General features: G+C 53.7%; 1 protein-coding gene across 1 annotated transcript in view; it reads left to right on the top strand.

Moving 5' to 3' along the window:
* The first annotated feature begins 13,126 nt into the window (after positions 1 to 13,126).
* PTPRC (protein tyrosine phosphatase receptor type C) overlaps positions 13,127 to 26,678 on the top strand; it is an 82,123-nt gene continuing 68,571 nt past the window's right edge. Inside the window, exons 1-2 of the mRNA XM_080651067.1 lie at positions 13,127 to 13,231; positions 13,319 to 13,430. Coding sequence (XP_080507193.1) covers positions 13,364 to 13,430 — 67 coding nt within the window. The 5' untranslated portion in view covers positions 13,127 to 13,231; positions 13,319 to 13,363. The remainder of the gene's footprint in view (positions 13,232 to 13,318; positions 13,431 to 26,678) is intronic.

The following is a 26,678-nucleotide window of genomic DNA, read 5'->3' as shown; positions in this document are numbered from 1 at the left end:
TGGGGATCGAGCCTGCAACCCAGGCATGTGCCCTTGACTGGAATCGAACCCGGGACCCTTCAGTCCACAGGCCAACACTCTAGGGCTTTGCAGACACTTTCTGTTTAATTCTCACACCAGCCCTGGGAGGTAGGTATTATTATCAGCTCTGGCCGACACATGAGGAGGTGCCATTCTTCCTCCCGGGGTCCGGTCGGCCGCAGAGCCCACCCTTGAACTCGGGCGGCCTATTCCGGGATCCGGCGCGCCGTCACGGGAACGCCAAGGCCATTGCCCGCAGGGGCGGAACTGCGGTCGCCCCGCCCTCTGCCCCCCGGGGTTTCTCCAGTCCTGCGTCTCCTCTTTCACCCAGCATCCGCTCCTTGTTTCCATTCCGGGACTCCGGCTTCTGGCCCCGGGCTCGCTGAACTTGACAAGTCTGTTTTAATGGCCTGCGGGCCGTGATTTAGTGCGTGCTTTATTGCCGCCTGCTGCGTTGGGTGCCCGTGTCACGCGGCCTGGCTTCCACTCAGGGCTGAGTCTGCTGCTTGCCTGGCAGGGGCTAGTAAAGGAGGAATGTGTCAGAGCCAGGGGTGGGCAAACTTTGTGACTCGAGGGCCACCATGGGTTCTTAAACTGGACCGGAGGGCCGGAACAAAAGCATGGATGGAGTGTTTGTGTGAACTAATATAAATTCAAAGTAAAGGAGCGGAGGGGAGAGCAAGAGAACCCTCCGCTCTTTCGGCTCCGCGGGCTGGATAGAACAGCCGAACGGGCCGGATCCGGCCCGCGGGCCGTAGTTTGCCCACGGCTGGAAAGTCTAAGTGTACCCACATGTGTGCCAGTTCTCGGTGTCCTGTGTTTTACCGGCACCCCCATGGCGGTGGTGAGCACTCTGGATTGGAGCCAGAGTGGGTCGCCAGCTTCTCCTTTCTCCGAACAGAAGGGACGATTTCCTGGTACGTGGGGGGGGGGGTTATTGGCGGTCGGCGGGGTCCACGCGTATGTAAACACTGCCGTCAGCCAAGACAGCCTTTGTATTTGTCCTCGCTCTCCGTGATGAAATGTAATTGCCTAACACCCTGGCAGGCTTGCAAGACAGCAGCGAAGACGATACGGAACGCGAACTGCACATCTTGAAGGGCCGGACCTCAGGCGTCACCACGGGGGACGCTGCCCGGAGCGACGGTCAGTGAGTTGATGAGAGGAACAGCACGCTGGTGGCCAAGCACGGACAACAGGCATTCCTAGGCTCCTCGTCAGGGAAAGCCTTCCTCACTGACCACGGAATATTCTCCGAGCTTCCCAGGGGGGTGTGCTCCTAAGACATCCACGGGCCATGCCCGGCCGGCGTGGCTCAGGGGTGGAGCGTCGGCCTATGAACCAGGAGGTCACGGTTCCATTCCCGGTCAGGGCACAGGCCCGGGTTGTGGGCTCGATCCCCAGTGTGGGGCGTGCAGGAGGCAGCCGATCCCTGATTCTCTCTCGTCATGGATGTTTCTCTCTCTCTCTCCCTCTCCCTTCCTCTCTGAAATCCATAAAAATATATTAAAAAAATAAATAAAAATAAAACACCCACGGGTCGCCCAAGAAAGCAGCAGGCTTTCTGGCTAGGACTTTGGGGGTGGCCTTCAGATATAGCCTATTGGTTCTCTTTCTCGGGAGAACCCCAAGACCCCCTTTGTTTTGCCCTTGAGTTTAAAGAATCAAATAACGAGGTTAAGACACGGCCCCTTCCGTTGGGCCTTGGAAACCACACCTGGGTATGGGTCATCCTGAGCTCAGGTGGCAGACTTGACTAAGCACACTCCCAGGACGGCCAGGGCTGGTCTTAAATTGGGGGAGGGAGGGAGGGCTTTAATTTGCTCTTTAATGAGGGGGGACGAGCTTCCTGGAATGAGGCGTTTTGACTGGATTGGGTAGAACATGCCATGGAAGCCAATGGGCTCAACATCCAAGAGACGTCACAGAGCCAAGTTCTCATCCTTTTTTTTTTTTTTTTTTAATATATTTTATTGATTTTTTACAGAGAAGAAGGGAGAGGGATAGAGAGTCAGAAACATCGATGAGAGAGAAACATCGATCAGCTGCCTCCTGCACACTCCCCACTGGGGATGTGCCCGCAACCAAGGTCCATGCCCTTGACCGGAATCGAACCTGGGACCCTTGAGTCCACAGGCCGACGCTCTATCCACTGAACCAAACCGGTGAGGGCCGAAGTTCTCATTCTTGCTCAGGCCACGCGGGCCGGTGGAGAGGGGCGCGTTCCCTCTCTCTGCTGCGGCGGTGACCGGGGGAGGGGATCGGTGGTGCTCTGGGGCTGAGCACTCCCACAAAGTGCCTTTTCAAGGGGGAAGAAAACGCAGGGGCCTGTGCGTCAAGCAGCGTGGAGCTCATTAGTCCCCCAACTGGATGCTGTTCTTTGCAAGGACAACTTCCTCTGGGCTGGGGGACGGGGAGGGGGGGCGCGAGGGACGGGAGAAGGCGGGCCGTCTGTCTGCGAGGCTGAGGGCTCCCCGTCTCCGTCTCCGAGGTGACTAAATTAGAAACAGCCCGCGAAGCCGCGAGCTCCCTGCAGAAGCTGCCACCCGCCTGAGGTCAGGGCCCCAGCAGGGGAGTGGTCGGTGCCTGGGGGCCGGGGCTCATTAATATTTCTGCGGGAGCTGCCCAGGGCTGAGGCCCTCGTCCCCGTGTCGTCAGGAGGCCCTGGGATGGGGCCTGGGTGGGAGGCGGCCCCGGGGGAGCCCCAGGGAGCAGAGTCAATGCCCTGTTCCAGCGACAGGCCCCGGGGATCCCGGGAAACCCGCTTGTTCGTCTTCGCTTGCAAAGTGACCGATCTCTGCGTCTGTGTGCGTCCCAGGTGGGAGGTGGAGTGTCTCCGGGGACCACGGAATCTGGGACGATGCCTGGGTGGGTTTCCCCCACGCGGTGTATTTGGATGCTGTTGTAACCGGATAACCAACGGATCGGTGCTGCCTGTCACGACTTGTGCCAATTCAGCAGAGACAGGCTTGAGTCACTTACTAGTAGTAGGAGCGTTGATTCCGATCCCGCCGGCAGCGAGGGTGGGCCGCAGGGCAGCCGCACACATCTGCTCTGCCCCCACCATACGCCAGCTGCCTGCGTGGGGCAGAAGGACAGGCATTACATGGGGAAGTAGGCAGAGGGCATGCATGCCAAGTGGGCAGTTTACAGGTCCGGAGATTTGCAAAGGCCTGTGGGTGTGCAAAGGGCTGGGCGTCTTCCGGGGGCCGGCGGCTCCGGCTTCTGCAGCAAAGGCTGTTTGTTCATCTTCCCACGATCACAGCTCCCGGGCCCCGCGGGCAGCTCCCCGCCACGTTCGCCTGTGCCTTCCTGAACCGGAACGAAAGCATCGCGGTTCCCAGAGCAGGCTTCACCTTTCTTACAGTTCTCACTGGCCCCCCATATTCTGTTTCCGCCCCATCTCCTCCCCTGATAGCAAGGCATCGTCCTCCCTTTCTCTCTTGGCCATGCTTTCTGGCGACAGAAAAAGGAGAGAAAGGATGCCACCCTGTGCTTATATGAGCTCACAGCGATGGGAAAGCCTGCTAGGTGAGTAGATGGTGTCCCCGTTGTAATTTATTAGTTGCGAAAAATCCCTACCGCCCAATTCAGCAGCTTCATGGGGGGGAATTTTACCTTCTCTGCCCCCATCCCCCAGGTCCCGTGCCACCATGGGACCATCTTGCAACTGGGAGCTCTTCCTGGCTTCTGGCGGGAAGAGGCCGGAAGGCTGCTAACGGCACAGGCCCTCCAACCGAGAATTAATTACCCGGCCCTAATGTCCACGGTGCCCAGGCCAAGCCACACGGCCTCCTCCAAGGTCAAGGACGTAGGTGGAACTCAATGCTCACCATTGATTGACTAGGGATATGTCAAGGGAAGGGTCCATCTGCTTAATGAAACTTCATCATAACTCCGAGAGTCGAGAGATTTTTTTGCTTCAAGCATTCTGGCCCTTCCAGAGACGAATCAGTTATAGATCTTAAATATGAGATGAGAACTGATTCCGACGTACACCTCCTTCATCTCAGCCGTCCAAGACCACCTCTCTGTCCAAAACAGAAAAGGTAGTTGAATGATCATAAAGTTATGAGCAATAAGCAAAACCCCTGGACGATCAGAACTCAGTATGAAAACAGAGGAACCCCAGGAGCACATCCATGAAGGAGTTACCGCGTGTAACCGAGGTGCGGCTGTTTTAACGAGAATGTCGGTACCGTCGCATGGATACCCCTTTATGTCGGAAGCCCGGTGACACATTTCAAAGTCTCAGATGCTTCGAATAAACCTGGGATGTGATCATTTCGGGCCACTCGGGTCAAAACTCAGAAGAAGCCAAAACCGGTGTGGCTCAGTGGATAGAGCGTTGGCCTGCGGACTGAAAGGTCCCGGGTTCGATTCCGGTCAAGGGCATGTACCTTGGTTGCGGGCACATCCCCAGCGGGAGGTGTGCAGGAGGCAGCTGATCGATGTTTCTCTCTCATCGATGTTTCTGACTATCCCTCTCCCTTCCTCTCTGTAAAATATCAATAAAATATATTTAAAAAAACAAACAAACAAACAAACAAAAAACTCAGAAGAAGAGAGAGGCTCGTGTAGAAAGCTAAGTGAGCAGCATGCGTGTGTGTGTCATTGTCGTCTTTTCACTCGTCTGCTTGTATGTTCATATCGCAAGATCAAGGGTAGAAAAGCCAGAGATTTGCAAGGAAAACCATCGAGGAAAACACATATCCTAGCGCAGTGGCCGGCAAACTCCTTCGTCCACAGAGCCCAATATCAACAGCACAACGATGGAGATTTCTTTGGAGAGCCACATTTTTTAAACTTCAACTTCTTCGAACGCCACTTCTTCAACATAGACTCGCCCAGGCCGTGGTATTTTGTGGAAGAGCCACACTCCAGGGATGTAGTATGCCTGTGGAAGAGCCGCCTGTGGCTCGCGAGCCGCGGTTTGCCGACCACTGCCCTAGGTCAGGGGTCGGCAAACTCATTAGTCAACAGAGGAAAACACATATCCTAGGAAACAATTATCTAGCCAGGGGTGGGCAAACTTTTTGACTCGAGGGCCACCATGGGTTCTTAAACTGGACCGGAGGGCCGGAACAAAAGCATGGATGGAGTGTTTGTGTGAACTAATATAAATTCAAAGTAAAGGAGCGGAGGGGAGAGCAAGAGAACCCTCCGCTCTTTCGGCTCCGCGGGCCGGAGAGAACAGCCGAACGGGCCGGATCCGGCCCGCGGGCCGTCGTTTGCCCACGGCTGCTCTAGGAAAACACATCCCCTAAAGCAGTGGCCGGCAAACCCATCAGTCCACAGAGCCCAATATCAACAGCGCCACGATGGACATTTCTTTGGAGAGCCACATTTTTTAAACTTCAACTTCTTCTCATGCCACTTCTTCAACACAGACTCGCCCAGGCCGTGGTATTTTGTGGAAGAGCCACACTCCAGGGGCCCAAGAGCCGCCTGTGGCTCGCGAGCCGCCGTTTGCCGACCACGGCCCCACGGCATTTCAAGTTCAGGTGTGTGCAGCGCTTTCTTGGGCGAAATGGCAGGTCTTGCGCCTGTAAAATGCCCAGCTCCCCGCGCCCGGCCGCGCTCCCGGGGAGCGAAGTCAGTGCCTGTGGTGGGCCTGGACCTACCACCCAGGGTGCGAAGCGTGCGTGTGCTTACATGTGAGCGCTGTGCTTCCTGCGGCACGTGGAAGGGCTAACATAAGCCAAGGCCGTTCATTTTCTCTGCCAAATGCGGTGAGTCCCCAAATAACAGCCCCTGCGACACCCTGTCACTGTGTCTTTGTGCCAGGAGAGGTGCCCTCCGCCCCCCTCCGGCTTCTGCAGGTGGGAGCACGGTGCCTCACCTGACACTTGAAATCCTCACGCCTGTCCCATCGGCACCCGTCACGTCATGTCAAGTACACGGCGGCTCTCGCTGTGGAAATTAAAGAGCTGTTTTTTTTTTTTTTTTTTTTTTTATTATTATTATTTTTTTAAATATATTTTATTGGTTTTAGAGAGGAAGGGAGAGGGAGAGAGAGATAGAAACATCAATGATGAGAGAGAATCATTGATTGGCTGCCTCTTGCACGCCCCCTACTGGGGATCGAGCCCACAACCCAGGCATGTGCCCTTGGCTGGAATCGATCCTGGGACCCTTCAGTCCACAGGCTGATGCTCTATCCATTGAGCCAAACCAACTAGGGCTTTTTTTTTTTTTTTTTTTTTTTTTTAAAGATATACTTTTATTGATTTCAGAGAGAGGAAGGGAAAGGGAGAGAGAAATAGAAACATCCATGATGAAAGAGCATCACGGATCGGCTGCCTCCTGCACGCCCCCTGCTGGGGATGGAGCCCGCAACCCGGGCCTGTGCCCTGACGGGGAATCGAACCGTGACCTCCGGGTCATAGGTAAACGCTCAACCCCTGAGCCTCGCCGGCCGGGCCCACCTTTAATTCTGAACGCTTAAGCCTCAGGTACTAATGTTTGCCTTTATTTCTTCCAGGGCGGAAATGGTTGACAGCTACGAAGTGGATGCTCACTCGGGTAAACCGTACGATTTGTAGAGACCCCTCGGCTCACTCACAGCAGAAACAAGACGAGATTCCAGCAGGCCTGGCCGGCGGGCCCCGTCGGTTACAGTGTCGTCCTGGTACACCAAGGTCACAGGTTTAGTCCCCGGTCGGAGCACATACAAGAATCAACCCACGAAGGCACAGATGGGCGGAACAACACATCACTGTTTCTCTCTCTCTCTCAAAAAAAAAAAAAAATCAATAGATAAAATTTTAAATAAAAGACTAGATTCTAGGATTCTAGGCCAGGGGTGGGCAAACTTTTTGACTCGAGGGCCACCATGGGTTCTTCAACTGGACCGGAGGGCCGGAACAAAAGCATGGATGGAGTGTTTGTGTGAACTAATATAAATTCAAAGTAAAGGAGCGGAGGGGAGAGCAAGAGAACCCTCTGCTCTTTCGGCGGCCGAACGGGCCGGATAGAACAGCCGAACGGGCCGGGTCCGGCCCGCGGGCCGTCGTTTGCCCACGGCTGGTCTAGGCCTCTACGTTGTGCCCATTTCTCAGGCGGAGGAAGCGTCCGCCCACGAATGTGTCCTCGGAAGTGTCCTCTCCCTTCACGCAGGCCTCTCCTTGTGTCCTCAGGGGCACACGCCCCCCCCCCCCCCCCCCGGAGTGTGCTGTCCCACTCCTCAGCTACCAAGGAGAGGGCGACTTCCGGCCCAGCGCAGGCCACGTGGGAGCCAGCCCGGGAGGTCAAGGTGCAGGTTTGTTACACTTCTTCTTCCTTTGACGCGTGTGTGATGAACTCAAACAACAAACATCAAAAGGCTTGGACAGCGACCCCTCCTTCCCCCCCCTTCCCACCCCCTGCCCCAGACCTCACGGAGGGGCCCTAGTCGTTAGGATTCGGCAGTTTCCTTCGTCTACCTATCAGTCTCGATATCTACACTAGTAAAAGAGAAAGATGCAAATTGACCGTACCTTTGTGACACCCACCGGCCAATCAGGAGTGAGTATGCAAATTAACCCAACAAAAATGGAGGGTTAATTTGCATACGCAGGCACTGAGCGGCCGGGGGTGCTCCGGGCCTCTGGGCAGCGTGGGAAGGCAGAAAGGCGGCTCTGGGCCTGGAGTGAAGGCAGTGCTGGCAGCCAGGGGAAGGAAGGCCCATTCTTGCATGAATCTTCTTGCATCGGGCCTCTAGTTTATATATATTTAATATATTCTTATTGATTTCAGAGAGGAAGGGAGGGGGGGAGAGAGAGAGAGAGAGAGAGAGAGAGAGAGAGAGAGAGAGAGAGAAACATCCATGATGAGAGAGAATCATGGATCGGCTGCCTCCTGCACACCCCACCCTGGGGAATGGAGCCCACAACCCAGGCATGTGCCCTGATGGGGAATGGAACCAGTGACCTCCTGGTTCCTAGGTTGACACTCAGCCACTGAGCCACGCTGGCTGGCCGGGCAAATGATCCCTTCTTCATTTAAATGAGAAAGGATCCTGTCTGGAGCAGGGATGGATGGATGGACGCGTGACGCAGGGCAGGGATGTGTGTGAGGGGAGGAACCACCGGCCCTGCCATGCATGTCATCTACATGGGAACGCTCACCTGTTGCCAGGCGCTGCACCTACCACCACCTCAGGGGGCTCGGACCTGGGCATTGAGCTCAGCTCCCGGCTCTGACCTGGGAGCTCAGTCCTCCGTGCGGCGAACCCCGGTCTGCTGCGTGGCCCCCACGCCCGCCCTCCTGAGCCGGGGGGGGGGGGGGGAGCGGTGCCCTCAGGAGCCCAGCCCGTCCTGCAGGGCAGCCCAGGACGCCACGCTGCAGCGGGGATTGTGGGAAGGGGAACCACAGCCTCCTGAGCACCTTCCGGCCCCCCGTCCCGGGCAGCAGGGTGGAGGCTGGCTGGCCACCACCACGGGGGTGCCCCCGGCGCCCCAGGACCTGCTCCCAGCAGCTGGGGGTTGTGGGTCAGGAGGGCATCCCTCAGTGAGACCAAGGGCCACGACCCCCTTGTCAGCCACGCCTCTGGTTCTGTAGGTCCCTCACGGCTCAGGGCCCACACGTGGCAGCTGCAGAGCTGGGAGGGAGGAGGGGAGGGAGGGGGGGAGGAGGGGGGAAGAGCCAGCGGAGCATCTGGGCTGAGCGATCTCCACCCACATCAGAGGCAACTCCCTGGGGTGGGGGGGGGGGGCGGGGAAGGGTGAGAACCAGCCTTGCACTAGCTGTTCTCAGCTTGCAGACCGAGGTGCCACTTCCTACGCCCGCGGGGGGGGGGGGGGGGGGGCGCTGCGTGGAGAGCTGCTATGCGGGGAGCTCGCCTGCAAGCGCTAGGGGTTGGGGAGACTCCTCATGCGCCCTCGCTGCCCTGGGGGGCCTTCAGCACAGGTTCACCCCCTCTCCTCTCTCCTGGGAGTTTATGTCACTGCACACATCCTGCGTGCTTAGAGGAGAGGGAGAGAGAGAGGGGGAGGGGAGGGAGAGAGGGGGAGGGGAGGGAGAGAGGGGGAGGGGAGGGAGAGAGAGAAAGGGGGGAGGGGAGGGAGAGAGGGGGAGGGGAAGGAGAGAGAGAAAGGGGGGAGGGAGAGAGAGAAAGGGGGGAGGGGAGGGAGAGAGGGGGAGGGGAGGGAGAGAGGGGGAGGGGAGGGAGAGAGAGAAAGGGGGGAGGGGAGGGAGAGAGACAGGGGGAGGGGAGGGAGAGAGGGGGAGGGGAGGGAGAGAAAGAAAGGGGGGAGGGGAGGGAGAGAGAGAAAGGGGGGAGAGGAGGGAGAGAGGGGGAGGGGAGGGAGAGAGAGAAAGGGGGGAGAGGAGGGAGAGAGGGGGAGGGGAGGGAGAGAGAGAAAGGGGGGAGGGGAGAGAGAGAGAGAGAGAGAAAGAGAATGTATCAGCCAAACGTTGCTTACAGAAGGGGCATGACGTAAAGAAGATGAAATTAAAAAACATGAGCTCTTACCAAGTTGTATATATATTTTTATGGATGTCAGAGAGGAAGGGAGAGGGAGAGACAGAAACATCCATGAGGAGAGAGAATCATGGATCAGCTGCCTCCTGCACGCCCCACACTGGGGGTGGAGCCCGCAACCCGGGCCTGTGCCCCGACCGGGCATCGAACCTGGGACCTCCTGGTTCCTAATGTCGACGCTCAACCACTGAGCCAAGGTGGCCGGGGCCAAGCTGTACATTCTTATCCATTCATTTACGTTTTCACCATCCCCCCGCCCCGCCCCCAGCCCCGCTGGGCGACCATCAGCGTGTTCTCTGTATCTGCGCCTCTAGTTCCTGTTTGATTGCTTCATCGTTTGAAGCACATTTTTTTTTTTTTTGAGGGAGAATGGAAATGAGATGGTCGCAGAGAAGAAGAAGAAAAGGGAAGCGTCTGTCCAATGCAAAGCAGGAGAAGTGGGGATCGGGTGAGACGGGGAGAGCTCTGCCTTCACCCCCACCTGCCACACGCCGCCTCCCACGGGCGGCCCCCAGGCGTGTGCCGTCCGTGAGACGTCCCCGTGTCTCTGTTTGTGGCCCCTACCACCGGCCTGAGGCTCCTACGATGTTGTCCCCACACTCAGTCCAGGCCTCCCTGGACCATGGATGGAAGGATTGATCCGGAATCCATGCCATCGCCCTGGCCGGTGTGGCTCAGTGGATAGAGCGCCGGCCTGCAGACCCAAGGGTAACCGGGTTCGATTCCGGTCAAGGGCATGGACCTCGGCTGCAGGCTCCTCCTTGGCCCCTGGGCCCTGGCCGGGGTGCGAGCAGGAGGCAACCAACACGTGTGTGCCTCTCTCACATCGGTGGATGTTTCTCTCTGTCTTTCTCGCTCTCTTCCACTCTCTCTAAAAATCAATGGAAAAATAGCCTCGGGGGCGGGGAGGATTAAAAAAAAAAGAGAGAGAGAGAGACAAGAGTACAATCATCCTGTTCCTCCCTGATCTGGATGCTCTGATGGTCCCGCCCCAGACTGAAATCTAACCCTGTAGGGTCCCATCCAAGCGTCCACCCCGCCCTCCCAAACCCTCCTTTGCACTGTGATGTGGGGAAACCCAAGCCCTTCCCTTTCTCAAACTAAGTGTTTGGGTGGAACCCTCGTGCAGGTGTGCCTGCCCCTCCCCCACCCGGCCCCGTGGTCCCCTCCCTCCCCCCCCCCCCCCGCGGCGCACCTCCCTCCGAGGGCCACTCAGCCATGGTGGATCACTTCCTCCCTGAGGCCACACAACGTGTTCACACTGCACTTTAATTGTTTGTTTACCGGTCTGTTTTCACTACCGACCCATCCGTCCTGAGCCCCTGGGGTGGGGGTGGGGCGTGGGGGTGGACGTGGCTGCTACGTGTGCCCACCTGTCCAAACGGAGGTCCAAATGGAGGTCCAATGGAGGTCCAAATGGAATGGCATCTCCTACATTCTTCCTCTTTCTTCAAAGCTATGGTCTTCAAAGACCTTTTTACATGTCTCTTTAAGGCGTCTGCACCCCTGTCCCTGGCTTGTTCTAGAGTATATTTTACAGACTCCACTCCCCTTTAAAAGATTGGGTGTCACGCGCTTGCTCCCCAATAAGGTTGCTGCCAGAGCAACAAGCTAAGTGAACACAAGTGTTTGCTCAAAAATATTCAAAGCCAGTCCAGCCGGCGTGGCTCAGGGCTCAAGCATGGACCTAGGAACCAGGAGGTCCCGGGTTCCATTCCCATTCAAGGCACAGGCCCAGGGTGTGGGCTCCATCCCCAGTCGGGTGTGTGCAGGAGGCAGCCGATCCATGATTCTCTCTCATCATTGATGTTTCTCTCTCTTTCTCCCCCTCCCTTCCTGTCTTAAATCAATAAAAATATATTAAAAAATATTCAAAGCGAACCCCCCCGGATGGTTTTCCTCTGAAAATGTGTCTTAAGATAGAAGCTGTGGAGCTAAAGTTGACCCTCAAACAACACGGGCTTGAACTGTGAGGGTCCACTAACACCCGTACTGTTTCAATAAATGCTAGTACATGGTTCGCATTTTTAGGGATGTACCAGGAACCCCATCAGAATCATGAGAGCATTGTATGTTAATTTGTCTCTTTGGTTTTTTTTTTGTTTTTTAAAAATATATTTTATTGATTTTTTACAGAGAGGAAGAGAGAGGGATAGAGAGTTAGAAACATCGATGAGAGAGACACATCGATCAGCTGCCTCCTGCACACCTCCCACTGGGGATGTGCCCGCAACCAAGGTACATGCCCTTGACTGGAATCGAACCTGGGACCCTTCAGCCCGCAGGCCGACGCTCCATCCACTGAGCCAAACCAGTCAGGGCTATCTCTTCGTTTTTATTTTATTCCTTTTTTTTTTTTTGTTAATCTTCACCCCAGGATATTTTCCCATTGATTTTTAGAGAGAGTGGAAGGGAGAGGGAGAGACAGAGAGAAACATCGATGTGAGAGAGACACATCGATGGGTTGCCTCCTGCACGCCCCCCCTCCCCCCAGACCAGGGATCGAGCCTGCAACCAAGGCACGTGCCTTTGACCGGGAATCAAACCCGGGACCCTTCAGTTCACGGGCCGACGCTCTATCCACTGAGTCACACCGGCCAGGGCCATTTGTCTCTTTTAACGAAAAGGGTTGGGAAGTATTGCCGAGGGGGAAAACGGGGTAATTTCCGTAAGAGACCCATCTTGAGTTCTCTTGCCCGTCTTTCCCTCGTCAGCAGGGAGCATGAGTGTTTTGAGGCAGGATTCGCTGTCGTGGGCCGCGAGTTCCGATTCCGGTCCTGGGCCCGCCGGGAGATCAGGGGGAGAGCTGGGGCGCCGCCGCTAAGCTCTCAGCCGGTGTTTGCATGGGAGAGGGCGTGCGTGTTCAAGTTGTCACGTGGCTGGGTTTCCAATGCCCTCAGGGGACAGGATAACCATTGCCCAAAATAACCAATAGGTAATTCGTAACCAACAGAAATTCGTGCAAGGGGCCGAGCCCTCGCAGCCCCGGCTTCATCCGGAAGGTCATCCGGAAGGACGTCCGGAAGGTCGTCCTGCTGTTCAGGCGTGGGCAAACTACGGCCCGCGGGCCCAGATCTGGCTGTTCTATCCGGTTCTCTTGCTCTCCCCTCCGCTCCTTTACTTTGAATGTATATTCGTTCACACAAACACTCCATCCATGCTTTTGTTCCGGCCCTCCGGTCCAGATGAAGAACCCACGGTGGCCCTCGAGTCAGAAAGTTTGCCCACCCCTGGTCTAGTTAGCCTATTAGCTCCTTATTATACAGGATTCCGTGGTCCCTGTAAAATCAAATCCAGGTCTTGTCTACGAACCAATCACCTTGCCACCACTGGCCCATGCTCACCCTGCATGCTCATCCCTTGGGGTCAGACCATGATTGGTTATTTGGGGGTGGGGGAGGGGGGAGGGGGTACAGTATTTTCCAACAGTAATGCCTACTGTGAGGGGAACGCCACTTGGATGCTGCGAAGCCCATCGTCCTGGGAGGGACAGAAATCTTGCCCAGGGCCCCCACACCCAGCCCGGGGCCTTGGACGGAGGAAGTGAGATGCCTCCGAGCTGGCTTTGAACGAGTTTCTTGACTTCCTGCGGAGCGACCGCGGCGCAGCAACTTTTGGAGAAGTTAGTAAAACCGAACCTGACATCACTACCTCCCGCCCGCCCGCGGGGGCCAGCGAGCGGTTTGGTTTGTTCTCGGGGCGGCAGAGGAGGAAATCGCCGGGGGTCTGAGAGGACATCGGCGGAGGGTAGGAGCCTCGTCCGTCCTTGTGGCCGGGTGTTCCGAGGGGGGACACGCACCGGGCCCGCGATAACCATTGATCCCCCCTCCGCAGAGGGGAACGCATGCTGTGCCCCAGGCCGATTTCCTGATCACGACCATGGATTTGTGGCTGAAGCTCCTGGCCTTGGGCTGTGTCTTTCTGGACGCCGGGGTGTTCGGGCAAGGTAAGGACCCCACGACGCGTGAACTTCCTCACCGAGTGTCTGCTTGGGGGGGGGACGGGGGTCTCAGACACGGGGCGTAAGGGTAAGGGAAGGGCTAGTGACCCGAAGGGAGGGAGTGAGATGGTCAGGGCTGTCCTAGATCAGACAGACCCTGGCTCTGCTGGACAAAAAATATATATATATATACTTAAGGGACAAAAAATAAAAAAAATATACTTAAGGGACAAAAAATAAAAAAATATACTTAAGGGACAAAAAATAAAAATATATACTTAAGGGACAAAAAATAAAAATATATACTTAAGGGACAAAAAAATAAAAGCAACCAACAAAATCACCAGGTAAAAGGAAAACCTTGTCTGCTTGAGTCTTTGCTTACAGACTGTGCAAGGGTGTCTAACACAAAAGCAATTGCTCTTCGCCCTCCCAAGCGCCTGGATGTGGGCGTGTGAAATCCACGGAAATGCGAAGGACTCAAATAAGTGAATTTTTATCCTCTTACCCAGAAGGGCATTTTTTTTTTTTTTTTTTTAAAGTCATGCTATGCCTTTGCTTGCATGTAGCCTCCCCCGCTTTCCGGACCAGGAGGCGACTTCCTCAAACGCTGATGAATAGCAATGGGCGTATGGACTGCTTTCTCAGACGGTCGTGGGAGAGAGCGCCCGTGGCTCTTTGGGGAAATCTCACCCCTGGCATGTTCTCATCCCCGAAGGTGTCTTACATCGGGTGTTTGGTACCTCGCTCGTCGCTTGACGACTTACTCGCTTTGGAAGTTCGTGGGGGGGGGGGGGGCACCGCCCTTCCTGGGTGACGGGTGGGGGTTAGGGCCTCGGCGAGATACCGTTACGACCACCCCGTGATCAAGCCCCCCGCGAGGCGCTGTAGGAAAGTGGAACTGGGGGGACTTCAGGGACCTCGTTCAGTTGGAGAATCTTTGTCCACGCCTGGGTGTACCGGAGGAGCATTTTTCTGAACAGTTTCAGTTCGGGTCCTGAGTACATTTCAGCTGATTATTCAACGGAGCTACCAAATGGATATTTAATGTTGCTCCTTACGATGTCATATCTAAAGCTGTTTTGTTGTTGAAAGGACATGGAAATGGTACTTTTGTAGAAATTCCAAATAAGTGAAAAAGAAAGAAAGAAAATTATTTTTAAAAATCTTGCTTGTCGGTATTCACTTTGAAAATATTATTTTCTTTTATTTTGTCTTTCCACCTTTCCTCTGAAAGGCAGGGCAGTAGCTACCTCCTGAGTTTGCTGCGTTTGCCAGTTTATATTTTGTGTAGCCACGGACGGTGGGAAGCGTCGGGAGAGCGTGCGCGTGTGTTTAACGGCCAACGTGGATTGAAGGGATTTTACGTGGGGACAGCGTCTTTGTCTTAGTACAGAGAATGTTTACTAGCGACCGTCCTTTTTCTAAAGTTGCTTCACGTAATCAAAGGCAAGTTCTAAGGAAGAAGACTGTTAACAGGGCGATAATATGTGTGTTATCATAAATCAGAGTCCATTCCCATGAACAAGTCCCACTCCAGAATGGTCCCAAAGCATTTCTAATAGAGATACGGAACTATTTGGCTGGCCACAGGGCAAGCCACCCTAAGCATTTCAGCCCAGTCCACGAAGGACGTTCACGAGAAGAAACATCATCTTGGCGTTTGCAATCAAAGTAAGAGGATAAAAATGATCTAAAGACCTTCCGACCCTTATACTAGAAACAAGTGGATAGATAGGCATAGATTCATTTTGGAGGTTCAAGTTTAACGTCAACGTCTCCCATACATATTGAGAGCAGACATTTTTTCTAAAAGGTGTTGATAGTCTTCCTGAAATATACACGGAGTGGCCAGATGATGATGACCTCTGAACGCATCATCATCTGGCCACTCCGTGTACATCCTATCTAAGAAAAGGCTAATATGCAAATTGTGCCCTTGACCAGGAGTTCGACCAGTAGGCAGGCCGGCCAACCGCCCGTGTCCCCTCCCCCTGGCCAGGCTGGCCGGACCCCACCCATGCACGAATTCATGCACCGGGCCTCTAATACATATCTACACTGAGTGGCCAGATTAATTATGCGTTCAGAGATCATCATCATCTGGCCACTCAGTATACATCCTATATAAGAAAAGGCTAATATGCAAATTGTCCCCATGACAAGGAGTTTGACCAGCAGGCAGGCCGGCCAACCGCCCATGTCCCCTCCCCCTGGCCAGGCTGGCCGGACCCCACCCATGCACGAATTCATGCACCGGGCCTCTAATACATATCTACACTGAGTGGCCAGATTTATTATGCGTTCAGAGATCGTCATCATCTGGCCACTCAGTGTATGTACTTAGTTCTTTTGGGGGAAAATATAGGCCTAACCATCGGTGTCTGCCCATCTTGTTGATGATGCTTCCAAGTTCTGAAAGGCATTTGGCGAGTCAGTGTATCTCATTTGGGTGGTTATTCATGCTTTCGAGTTGTATATTTTTCTCAATCAGCAACAAACGAGTTTGTTATACATTTTTCTTTATCAGCAACAAAGGTGCCACGCTTTATTTAACTGCGTGAAATCCGCGTTGGGTGTTCGTGGGACGTGTTGGGCTCCTGGGTGTCACACGTACGTTGTGTACCCTGAAGGCGTAACGAAATGGGACGAAATAGGGGACAGCAACGGGCACAATTCAGATGCCATTTCATCCCTAAAATACACGTGGGCCTGAGTCCTACACAGAGTGTGGCTTCTCTCGGGGGGTGGGGGGGGGGTGCCTTCGCCGTGAAAACTGAAAGCCAAAACGTTTGGTTTTTGTTGAAATGTCTGAGTTAACCGTGGGGCCCAGGGTGGTTTTGAAGGTGCAGCGACGAGTGAGCGAGCTCTGAGTCAGAGCGGCGAGCGTTCATTTCCTGGGCCCAGTTCTTCATTTTTCCGTCGACTTCGAAAGGAAGTGGCTCACGTTGCCAACACGGACTCGGCCTAGCACGTCGCGGGCCCTTGGTGCAAATTATCCATCGAATCTGCTAAGCAGCCCCGTGAGGTTCTGATTACTCTACAATGTCGAGATGTGGGGTGCATGGTTATTTGTCAATTAAAAAATATTTCTGTAATAAAAGCCTGCCGGGCACCCTTAGCATGGCTAGAATTGAAAGCGCATTTTGTTACAGGAAGGGTAAGGTGGGGTTAGGGGTCTTTGTTCCCCCCTTCTTCTCTCTTGTTCCACGTAAGCACAGGGCCAGGGTGGCGAACTGAGATTGGTCATATGTGTGAGTGATGTATACTGGTTCTATGTTATGAATATACACCGAGTGGCCAGATTACAATGATCTCTGAATGCATCATTATCTGGTCACTCAGTGTACATCCTATATAATAAAAGGCTAATATACAAATTGTCCCCTCAACCAGGAGTTTGACCAGCAGGCAGGTCGGCCAACCGCCCATGTCCCCTCCCCCTGGCCAGGCTGGCCGGACCCCACCCATGCACGAATTCATGCACCGGGCCTCTAATATATATATATGTGTGTGTGTATATATATATACACACACACACTGAGTGGCCAGATTATTATGCGTTCAGAGGTCATCATCATCTGGCCACTCGGTGTATGTTTATATGGAGTTTTATATGTATTATATATCCGTCTGTCATTGATCTACTGGCTTTGTCTGCTTTTGAAAATTGGGGTTCCGTGGGCTTTGATCCTTGGTCATTTCTCTTTGTATCTTCTGCACTCAGAAGGAAGAGGAGGGAGAGGGGAGGAGGAGGAGGAGGAGGAGGAGGAGGAGGAGGAGGAGGAGGAGGAGGAGGAGGAGGAAGAGAGAGAGGGGGAGGAGGGAGAGAAGGGAGAGGAGGAGGAGAAGGGGGAAGAGGAGGAGGAGGAGAAGGGGGAGGAAGAGGAGAAAGGGAATGAGGGAGAGAAGGGGGAGGAGGAGGAGAAGGGGGAGGAGGAGGAGAAGGGGGAGGAGGAGGAGAAGGAGGAGGAGGAGAGAGAGGGAGAGGAGGGGGAGAAGGAGGAAGAGAAGGGGGAGGAGGAGGAGAAGGGGGAGGAGGAGGAGAAGGGGGAGGAGGGGGAGAAGGGGGAGGAGGAGAGAGAGGGGGAGAAGGGGGAGGAGGGGGAGAAGGGGGAGGAGGAGAGAGGGGGGAGGAGGGGGAGAAGGAGGAGGAGGAGAAGGGGGAGGAGGAGGAGGAGGAGGAGGAGAAGGAGAAGGGGGAGGAAGAGGAGAAAGGGAATGAGGGAGAGAAGGGGGAGGAGGAGGAGAAGGGGGAGGAGGAGGAGAAGGGGGAGGAGGAGGAGAAGATTTTCAGGCAGAGGGGAGTGAAGGAGGAAGAAACCCAAGACCGAAAACACCTAGTCAGAGGCGCACACAGTAGGGTGGAGGCAGCGTCTTAGGCAACTTCACCGAAGTTACGTGGATCTGCATTTTTGCAGGCTTTTTCCTCCGTTGGTTCTTCTCCTTTCCTCTCCCGTTGTACCTCTCACTGCTGGCGGGTCCCGTGGGTTCTCCGGATCCAGGCGCTCACGGGGAAGCAGGACGGATGTGGAGGGAGATCCTCGGGGACAAGAGGGTGGAGTCCGCGGGCACCGGTGAGGGTCATCTCCAGGACAGGTGGCAGAGGTCGCGCCTACACGTGGCCCCGTGTGCCCAGGGACGTGCGCGGGGCGTCTGGGCATCACCCCTTACGAGACAACGTGACCGCGGACGTGGGTCCGAGTTGGTCCGGGGCGGAGACTGTAGGCGGGTGCATGGGTTGATGGTGGGAGGGAGCACAGGGTTGGTGCAGGCGAGGGCCTGAGCGCCCTCCGCGTGGAGGTAAGGCACCGGGCGCCGGGAAGGGAGGCCCTCTGCTCCTTTACAGTCACGTGTCCCTGATGTTCCCACGGGAGGGACCTGGGAGGGGATGTAACGGAACCCCAGCCTCAGCGCCGTTTCACGCTAACCAGCTTCGTCAGTAAGAGACACCCCCCCTCCTTGCCTGTCCCCGAGGGCTTAGCGCTGTGCCTTTTGCATCCGTCACGACAGGACTCTTTAGGGAAGGACAGAGGGAAAATAATGAAATATTGCAGCCTCCTCATTTACCATAGGATGTGGTTGGAGTCTATTTCTTCATGATACCGAAATATACAGGAATAAAAAGGATGGTAACGGTTCTGTAAGGCCCTCACCGATGTTTACATGAGAACATGCCAGAGATGGCCTAAAATCTCCACTGTGTATTCTCTTCTTCAAAATATATTTTATTATTTTTACAGCGAGGAAGGGAGAGGGATAGAGAGTTAGAAACATCGATGAGAGAGAAACATCGATCAGCTGCCTCCTGCACACCTCCTACTGGGGATGTGCCTGCAACCAAGGTACATGCCCTTGACCGGAATCGAACCCGGGACCCTTCAGTCCGCAGGCCGACGCTCTATCCACTGAGCCACACCGGTCAGGGCACCACTGTGTATTCTTTTCCTTCTATGCCAGTGCGATACTTCAGTTTCCGTCCGTCTGGAGCCCTGGGGATGGCTCCTGTCCGCGGGGTGTTGTCTGTTCCGTAACCACAACGAAAGCGAGAAAACAAAAAGGAAGGAAACCTTCCGTCCCCGTTCAGCCAGGAGGAGCGTGAATGCCGTCCCCGAGGTCAGTGCCAGTGAGGTGCGCACGCATCTCCCACGTCCACTCCCGCCACCTTCAGCCGGCTCGCTCCCGACAAGCACCCATGTGTCCATTCGGTTCTCCGCCGAAGACCCAACCTCACACAAACCTTAGCATCTTCGTGGTGCTTAGCTCTAGGATGTTTAAAGATTCCACACTGGTTTCCTGACGAAAATGAGACATAAGTCTCTGAGGTGGAAAAGTCACTTTATGAAAACTTCAATTTCATATCTATCTATATCTATCTATGTAAAATCTATCTATCTATCATCTATCTATCTATCATCTATCTATCTATCTATCTATCTATCTATCTATCTATCTATCTATCATCCATCTATCATCTATCTATCTATCATCTATCTATCTATGTAAAATCTATCTATCATCTACCTATCTATCATCTATCTATCTATCTATCTATGTATCATTTATCTATCTATCATCCATCTATCTATCTATTATCTATCTATCTATCTATCATCTATCTATCTATCATCTGTCTATCATCTATCTATCTATCTATCTATCTATCTATCTATCTATCATCTATCTGTCTACATATTGTGTGTGTGAGATAAAATGGTAGCTCCATGCAATGGTATTCAAGTGAAAATGATCGCCATTTTAGTATATTTAAAAAATTCCTCCCAACCAAAATGTGAGCAACTGGAGGGAAATGATCAAAAATGATGAGCCCTTGCTCTGACCAGACTCAAGGGTCCCAGGTTCGATTCCGGTCAAGGGCATGTCCCTTGGTGGCGGGCACATCCCCGGTGGGAGGTGTGCAGGAGGCAGCTGATGGATGTTTCTCTCTCATCGATGTTTCTAGCTCTCTCTCCCTCTCCCTTCCTCTCTGTAAAAAATCAATAAGATATATTTTTTTGAAAAAAGAGTCCCAGGCATTAAGCGTGGGGCTGTTTGTGAAAAGGCTCTGGCAATGGCCAGACACTGCAGCGCTGTAGCTCTCGCTTCTGCGACCCCGTGAAGTCGCAGCTGGAGGCAGTTCTGCCATCGGAACCCGATTCCAACCACGGCGCACCCTTGGAGGGACTCTAGGAGGTCGAAGGCTCTGTGGCCGAGGGGAAGGTCTCCGGATTCTTTAACTCCCGCCCCTCCTCCCCCCGCCCCCCCCCCCCCCCCCCCCCGGTTGTAGGGGGTTTTCAGGATAGTCTGGGAGTCTATCACTTAAATAGTTTGCGAATCCATCCCCTTTCGCGTCTCTTACCAGTTCTGATTGAACCGATAGCCTGAAATCTGGCCTTTCTTCCACCCCGACTGTGCCCTTCCCACCCCTGCAGGCCAGCGTCTGTCACGGTGAGCCTCACCTTTGCACCTGCCCCCGTCCATGGCTTCCTGTGGGCGGGGGCATCCCGTAATTTTCATTCCGAGTGTTTGGACTCAGATTTTATGAAAATAAACATTTAATGGGACTATTCCAACATTTATGAGTTTTCCTCGAGGACAGGTTTCACAGAAAAACAATTCTCTGAAGCCAATTTAATTCCTGGGGTATGTATGTATGTGTGTGTGTGTGTGTGTGTGTGTGTGTGTGTGTGTATATATATATATATATATATATATATATATATATATATATATATATATATTTTAATACGGAGCCTGATTAGACCATGACCAGTTTTTTCCATTTTTATTTTTATTTTCCTGAGCTAAGGCTCAACAAAAGCGATTTTCACTGAATGTTTATAATTACTATTAAGTTTATGAATGGATTTTTAGCCACATCATTTGACTGATTATGGCGTATGCCTCTGGGAAATTTCCTGTATGGTTATGACTTTCATACGTGTAATTCTAGTTGGAAAATAACACAGATCTTAATTTTCCAAAAGGGTTTTCATTCTCCTATGTAGTCAGAAACAACATGTTTTGTGTGTGTGTGTTTTTTTTTTTTTTGCCATTGCTAGTTTTTTTTCCTTTCTTTTATTTTTGTACCTTAATGTTACATAAAAAGGAATTTATGTAATTTTTTTTTTACTTTTGTCAAGCGTTAGTTCTGGCAGTATCCCTATGGGTTGACATTTGTATCAGTAACATTCATTCTGCAATTGAGAGCCATTAGCAAGATTCAGGTTGAGATTTGAGAGTTCTGGTTATTTCTCAGCCAGTGGACCCTTTAGGAAAACATAGAGGACTGCTTTAGAGTCTAAGAGTGTTAGATTTAAAACAAAAAAAAACCAAAAAGCTTATTGATTTCAGAGAGGAAGGGAGAGGGGGAGAGAACAGAAACATCCATGATGAGAGAGCATCGTGGATCGGCTGCCTCCTGCAATTGTCCGATGCTAATTCTTACTCATTTCTGTGCCATTCTTCGGATCTGCTTACACACCCGTGTCAACTTCTTACCAAAATCTGGGGCAAAAAATAAGGAGAAGGATCAACAATAAGGAGTTCAAAATGGTCCCCATGTACAGTGGTGGGTGGGGCCAAGCCAGGGTGTCAATCACCTGGGTCACGGTCTCTGCCTTTTGAACAAATACAAGCTGTCACACGGCCTACACCCGCCTTCTCCGTCAGCCCCGCCCCGTCCCCGGCTCTGCCTGCAGCCTCCCTGTGACCCGGATTCTGTTCTCTTACCGTTACTCGCCTTTTCCTGAGACTATCACCTATTTCCGTCCCCAAACAGCTGGGCGTGCTGATGGCTCTCACCTTGTCTTTGTGTTTAATGGGGCGATGCTAACGGCTCTTGGATGGAAGAGTCCGTCGTGATGATTTGTGAATGATACCGTGGCGGGTCCCTTTTTATTTTATTTTATTTTTTAAAAAAATTTTGATTGATGTCAGAGAGGAAGGGAGAGGGTTAGAGAGAGAGAAGCATCCATGATGAGAGAGAATCATGGATCAGCTGCCTCCTGCACGCCCCACACTGGGGATCAAGCCCGCAACCTCGGCCTGTGCCCTTGGCCGGAATCGAACCTGGGACCCTTCCGTCTGCAGGCCGACGCTCTAGCCACTGAGCCACACCAGCGAGGGCTGCAGGTCCCTTTTTTTTAAAAAAAATCTTTATTGTTGGAAGCATTCCATATGTCTCCCTTTTCCCCCATTGACCTCTCCCGGCCTGCCCCCGCCCCCCACCCACCCCCAGGCCTTCACCACCCTATCGTCTGTGTCCATGGGGGATGCCTATCTGCGTACAAGTCCTTTGGTTGATCTCTTCCTACCCGCCCACCCTCCCCGCCTTCCCTCTGAGGTTTGACCGTCCATTGGACGCTTCTCTGTCTCTGGATCTGTTTTTATTTATCAGTTCACGTTGTTCGTTAGATTCCGCATCTGAGGGATATCACGTGCCACTTGTCTTTCTCCGACGGGCTCATTTTGCTTAGCGTCACGCCCTCCGTCCATGCTTACCCATGAGTCCCAGCAGGTCTTGAACTTGTTAGTTGCACGAACGGATGGATGGATGGCCTGACAGTATAACCCAGCGTTGGGTGTAGAAAGTACTTCACGGCTCCTCAAACCCAGGTTAACTCTGCCCCTTTGCTGTTGTTCTTTCAGTGATCTGCTCGCGGTAAAATTTATCCCGGGTAGAAAACTTCAGGGAGTAGAAGGGAAGAGATCCCCGCCAGCATTTTGTTCTTCTTTCTCTCTTCCCCTTGCTCTTTCGCTCTCTTGCAGTCACGTGCTGTGTATGACATTGACTATTTCAAGTTTTATTTTTTAAGTAGACCATTATTTTTTAAAATATATATATATATTTTATTGATTTTTTTACAGAGAGGAAGGGAGAGGGATAGAGAGTTAGAAACATCGATGAGACAGACACATCCATCAGCTGCCTCCTGCACACCCCCTACTGGGGATGTGCCTGCAACCAAGGGACATGCCCTTGACCGGAATCGAACCCGGGACCCTTCAGTCCGCAGGCCGACGCTCTATCCACGGAGCCAAACCGGTTTCGGCTGCGTTGGTTTTGTGATTTAAGAAAAAAGATCTCGCCTCACCGGTGTGGCTCAGTGGATAGAGCGCCGGCCTGCAGACTGAAGGGTCCCAGGTTCGATTCCGGTCAAGGGCATGTCCCTTGGTTGCGGGCACATCCCCAGTAGGGGGCGTGCAGGAGGCAACTGATCGATGTTTCTCTCCCATCGATGTTTCTAACTCTCTATCCCTCTCCCTTCCTCTCTGTAAAAAAAATCAATAAAATATATTAAAAAAAAAGAAAAAAGATCTCTTTGGACACTAATGTCAAATGGTCCACACATGCGCACCGCACAGATACATCCCGCACTCTTTGGGGGGATGGGTGACGGGAATGTTTCAAGCCCCCCAGCTGATAAGGAGTGAGAGAAGGGGGGGTGGGTGAGGACTATTCTTCTCCCAGCGGGTTGCTCAGCATTCTCCGTGGTCCTTAACAGCCAGGGGGCTGCATCCAGGACCTCATGATGGTGAGCCAATGACACCAAGAATAAAAGGTCCCGAGTTCCTCCTTCAAGGCCATTTGTGTGCAACATACATTTAAGCCCCGTCCCCCCGGATTAGCTACATGCGTGGGCCACGGTTCACGCGGCCTCTTCCACGGCTGTAGCAAGTCTGAAGTCAGCCAAGACCACGTGCCCTGGTGAAAAGCTTGGAGCCATCCCTGGTTAACGCGTCCTGACCGCCAATGCCGCTGCCACAGTCCTACCCGAAGGGGGCCGTTGCCATCCCCTTGAAGAGGCGTCCACGCGGCCGCGGGCTGAGCCTGCCCCGAGCTGAATTCCCCGGTGGAAGGAGCGGGTTTTCCCCGCCTCCCTGGCCTTTGATATTTTCATAAAGCGAAAGCCACTCGCCCAGGCGCCTGGCTTGCGGCTCGAAGCCCATGGGAAGTCATCTGACATTTGCAGGACACTTTGATGGTGAAGCACACGCGGGGTTCTCCCCTTCTTCCAGAAAGTACCGCTACCGGGCCACCTCCGCACGGCCCCCCAAGAGGCTTCGCCCACGAACGGGGCGGGGGCCGCCCGACGGGTCTGCACTCCAGAACGCCGGCCGTCCCTCCAGGGGAGCGAACGGAGGCCCGTGTCGATTGTCTGCTGGGCCTGGTACATGGGGGTGGCCCGGGAGGTACCGGAGGCCCAATCTGCTACCTTCACGTCTTAGCACCAGGTTTCCAAACCCTCTTCTGTGTTTCTAGACCAGGGGTGGGCAAACTCTTTGACTCGAGGGCCACCATGGGTTCTTAAACTGGACCGGAGGGCCGGAACCAAAGCATGGATGGAGTGTGTGTGTGAACTAATATAAATTCAAAGTCAAGGAGCGGAGGGGAGAGCAAGAGAACCGGATAGAACAGCCGGATCCGGCCCGCGGGCCATCGTTTGCCCACGGCTGTAGACGAAGACGGGAACTCGTTTCTACTAAGCCCCCCATCTCCCCGCGTTTCAGCCTTCATGGTCTTGTTCTCTGAATTTGCCTAGGGACACGTCGGGGAGGATGGAGGTACATGAGGGCTAAGAAAAAAAATAAAGATGCTCAGAGCAGAGGCCTCGGTTTCGAGGGTTGGCCGTGAGAGGAAGTGATGGGAGGGACGTAGGTGAGCAAAGGAAACGGGCCAGGGAAGCAATGAAAGTAATGCGAGGAGATGGTTCTCGAAATGTCGGCTGCAGTCACTCTCTGTGCTTCAAGCCCTTAAAGTCCATCTTCCACGTCTTCCCCGGACTCCACGCCGGGCTTGTCCATCTCCAAACACGAGGGATTTCCCTCTCAGAGCCTCGGCTTCCTTCTCTGCACGACGGGCATACCACCAGCAGCAGTGGCAGGAGATGGTCTGACTCCTTGATTCAGCTGCTGTTGATACAGCGCCTACTACGTGCCCGGAACTGTTCCAGGTGCAGACGCCGGGTCGATAGAACAGAAGAGGCACAGACGTTCCAGAGCCCACCGCCTCGCGAGGGAGATGACAGACCCACGAACAAACAGAAACCAAATGAACCAGCAAGCGATGCTCAGACCCCGGAAGGCCTGTGAAACGAAACAGCGCGAGGGGTTGGGGTTGGGACAGGCCGGATTTGGGGGTGTGGAGGGCGAATGGCCCTTTAAACAGAGTGACCCCGGAAGGCCTCTTGGGAGGGGTGTCCTTAAGCTACCCCGAAGCTGACGAAATGTAAAGGTTTGTGTTCACAGCCCTGACCGGTGTGGCTCCGTGGATAGAGCGTCGGCCTGCGGACTGAAGGGTCCCGGGTTCGATTCCGGTCAAGGGCATGTACCTTGGTGGCGGGCACATCCCCAGTAGGGAGTGTGCAGGAGGCAGCTGATGGATGTGTCTCTCTCATTGATGTTTCTATCTCATTATCCCCCCCCCCTTTCCTGTCTGTAAAAATCAATAAAATATATTTTTTTAAAAAAAGAGAGAGAGAACTGGGCCCTGGCTGGTGTGGCTCAGTGGATAGAGCGTCGGCCTGTAGACGGAAGGGTCCCGGGTTCGATTCCGGTCAAGGGCATGTACCTCGGTGGTGGGCACATCCCCAGTAGGGGGTGTGCAGGAGGCAGCTGATGGATGTTTCTCTCTCATTGATGTTTCTATCTCATTATCCCCCCCCCTTTCCTGTCTGTAAAAATCAATAAAATATATTTTTTTAAAAAAGAGAGAGAACTGGGCCCTGGCTGGTGTGGCTCAGTGGATAGAGCGTCGGCCTGCAGACTGAAGGGTCCCGGGTTCGATTCCGGTCAAGGGCATGTACCTTGGTGGCGGGCACATCCCCAGCAGGGAGTGTGCAGGAGGCAGCTGATTGATGTTTCTCTCTCATCGATGTTTCTCACTCTCTGTCCTTCTCCCTTCCTCTCTGTAAAAAATGAATAAAATATATTAAAAAAAAAAAAAGATTTGTGTTCACAGGAAGTGGCAGGTGCAAAGGCCCCTCAGAAAAAAAAAAAAAAAAAGCAAAAAAAATTGGCGGGCTCCCGGCCCGGCACAGAGGCAGGTGCCTGGAGGCCGGGGTTGTGGGTTGGGGCTGAGTCTTGCGTGGGTGGGGACGCTGGAGAGAGGAGCAGGGGGGAGGGGGAGGTGGGCCCCCCGGGGCCTTCATGGAAATGGGTAGGGTTTGGATTCCCAGGGGTGGGCAAACTTTGTGACTCGAGGGCCACCATGGGTTCTTCAACTGGACCGGAGGGCCGGAACAAAAGCATGGATGGAGTGTTTGTGTGAACTAATATAAATTCAAAGTAAAGGAGCGGAGGGGAGAGCAAGAGAACCCTCCGCTCTTTCGGCTCCGCAGGCCGGATAGAACAGCCGAACGGGCCGGATCCGGCCCGCGGGCCATCGTTTGCCCACGGCTGGCCCAGAGTGACCTGGGAAGAAGGCGTTGGGCAGTGTTCAGTGGACAACGACCGGATTTCATTTCCATCTTGAGTAAAACAGCAACAGCATGAGGCCTCGACCTCTCAGAGCCTCGGTTTCCTTCTCTGTACAATGGGCATTGCAGCAGGAGCCGGGACATGAGAGCAGAGGCTGCCCCGGCTGCTGGGAGGAGGCGGCTGCAGGGGAAGTGAACCCAGAGCCAGGCCAGCAGCTGGGAGGCAGCTGGATGGGGGGGGGGGGGAGGGGGAGCAGGGGCGGAAGTGGAGAGAGAGCCCCTGGTTACACAGGAGCAGGACCTGGCTGTGTAGACCAGAAGTTGGATCGACTCC

This window comes from Plecotus auritus, assembly GCF_963455305.1.
Source record: "Plecotus auritus genome assembly, chromosome: 14".
NCBI lineage: Eukaryota > Metazoa > Chordata > Mammalia > Chiroptera > Vespertilionidae > Plecotus > Plecotus auritus.
The sequence above is the reverse complement of the archived record's forward strand: the minus strand, read 5'-3'. Positions and strand labels throughout refer to the sequence as shown.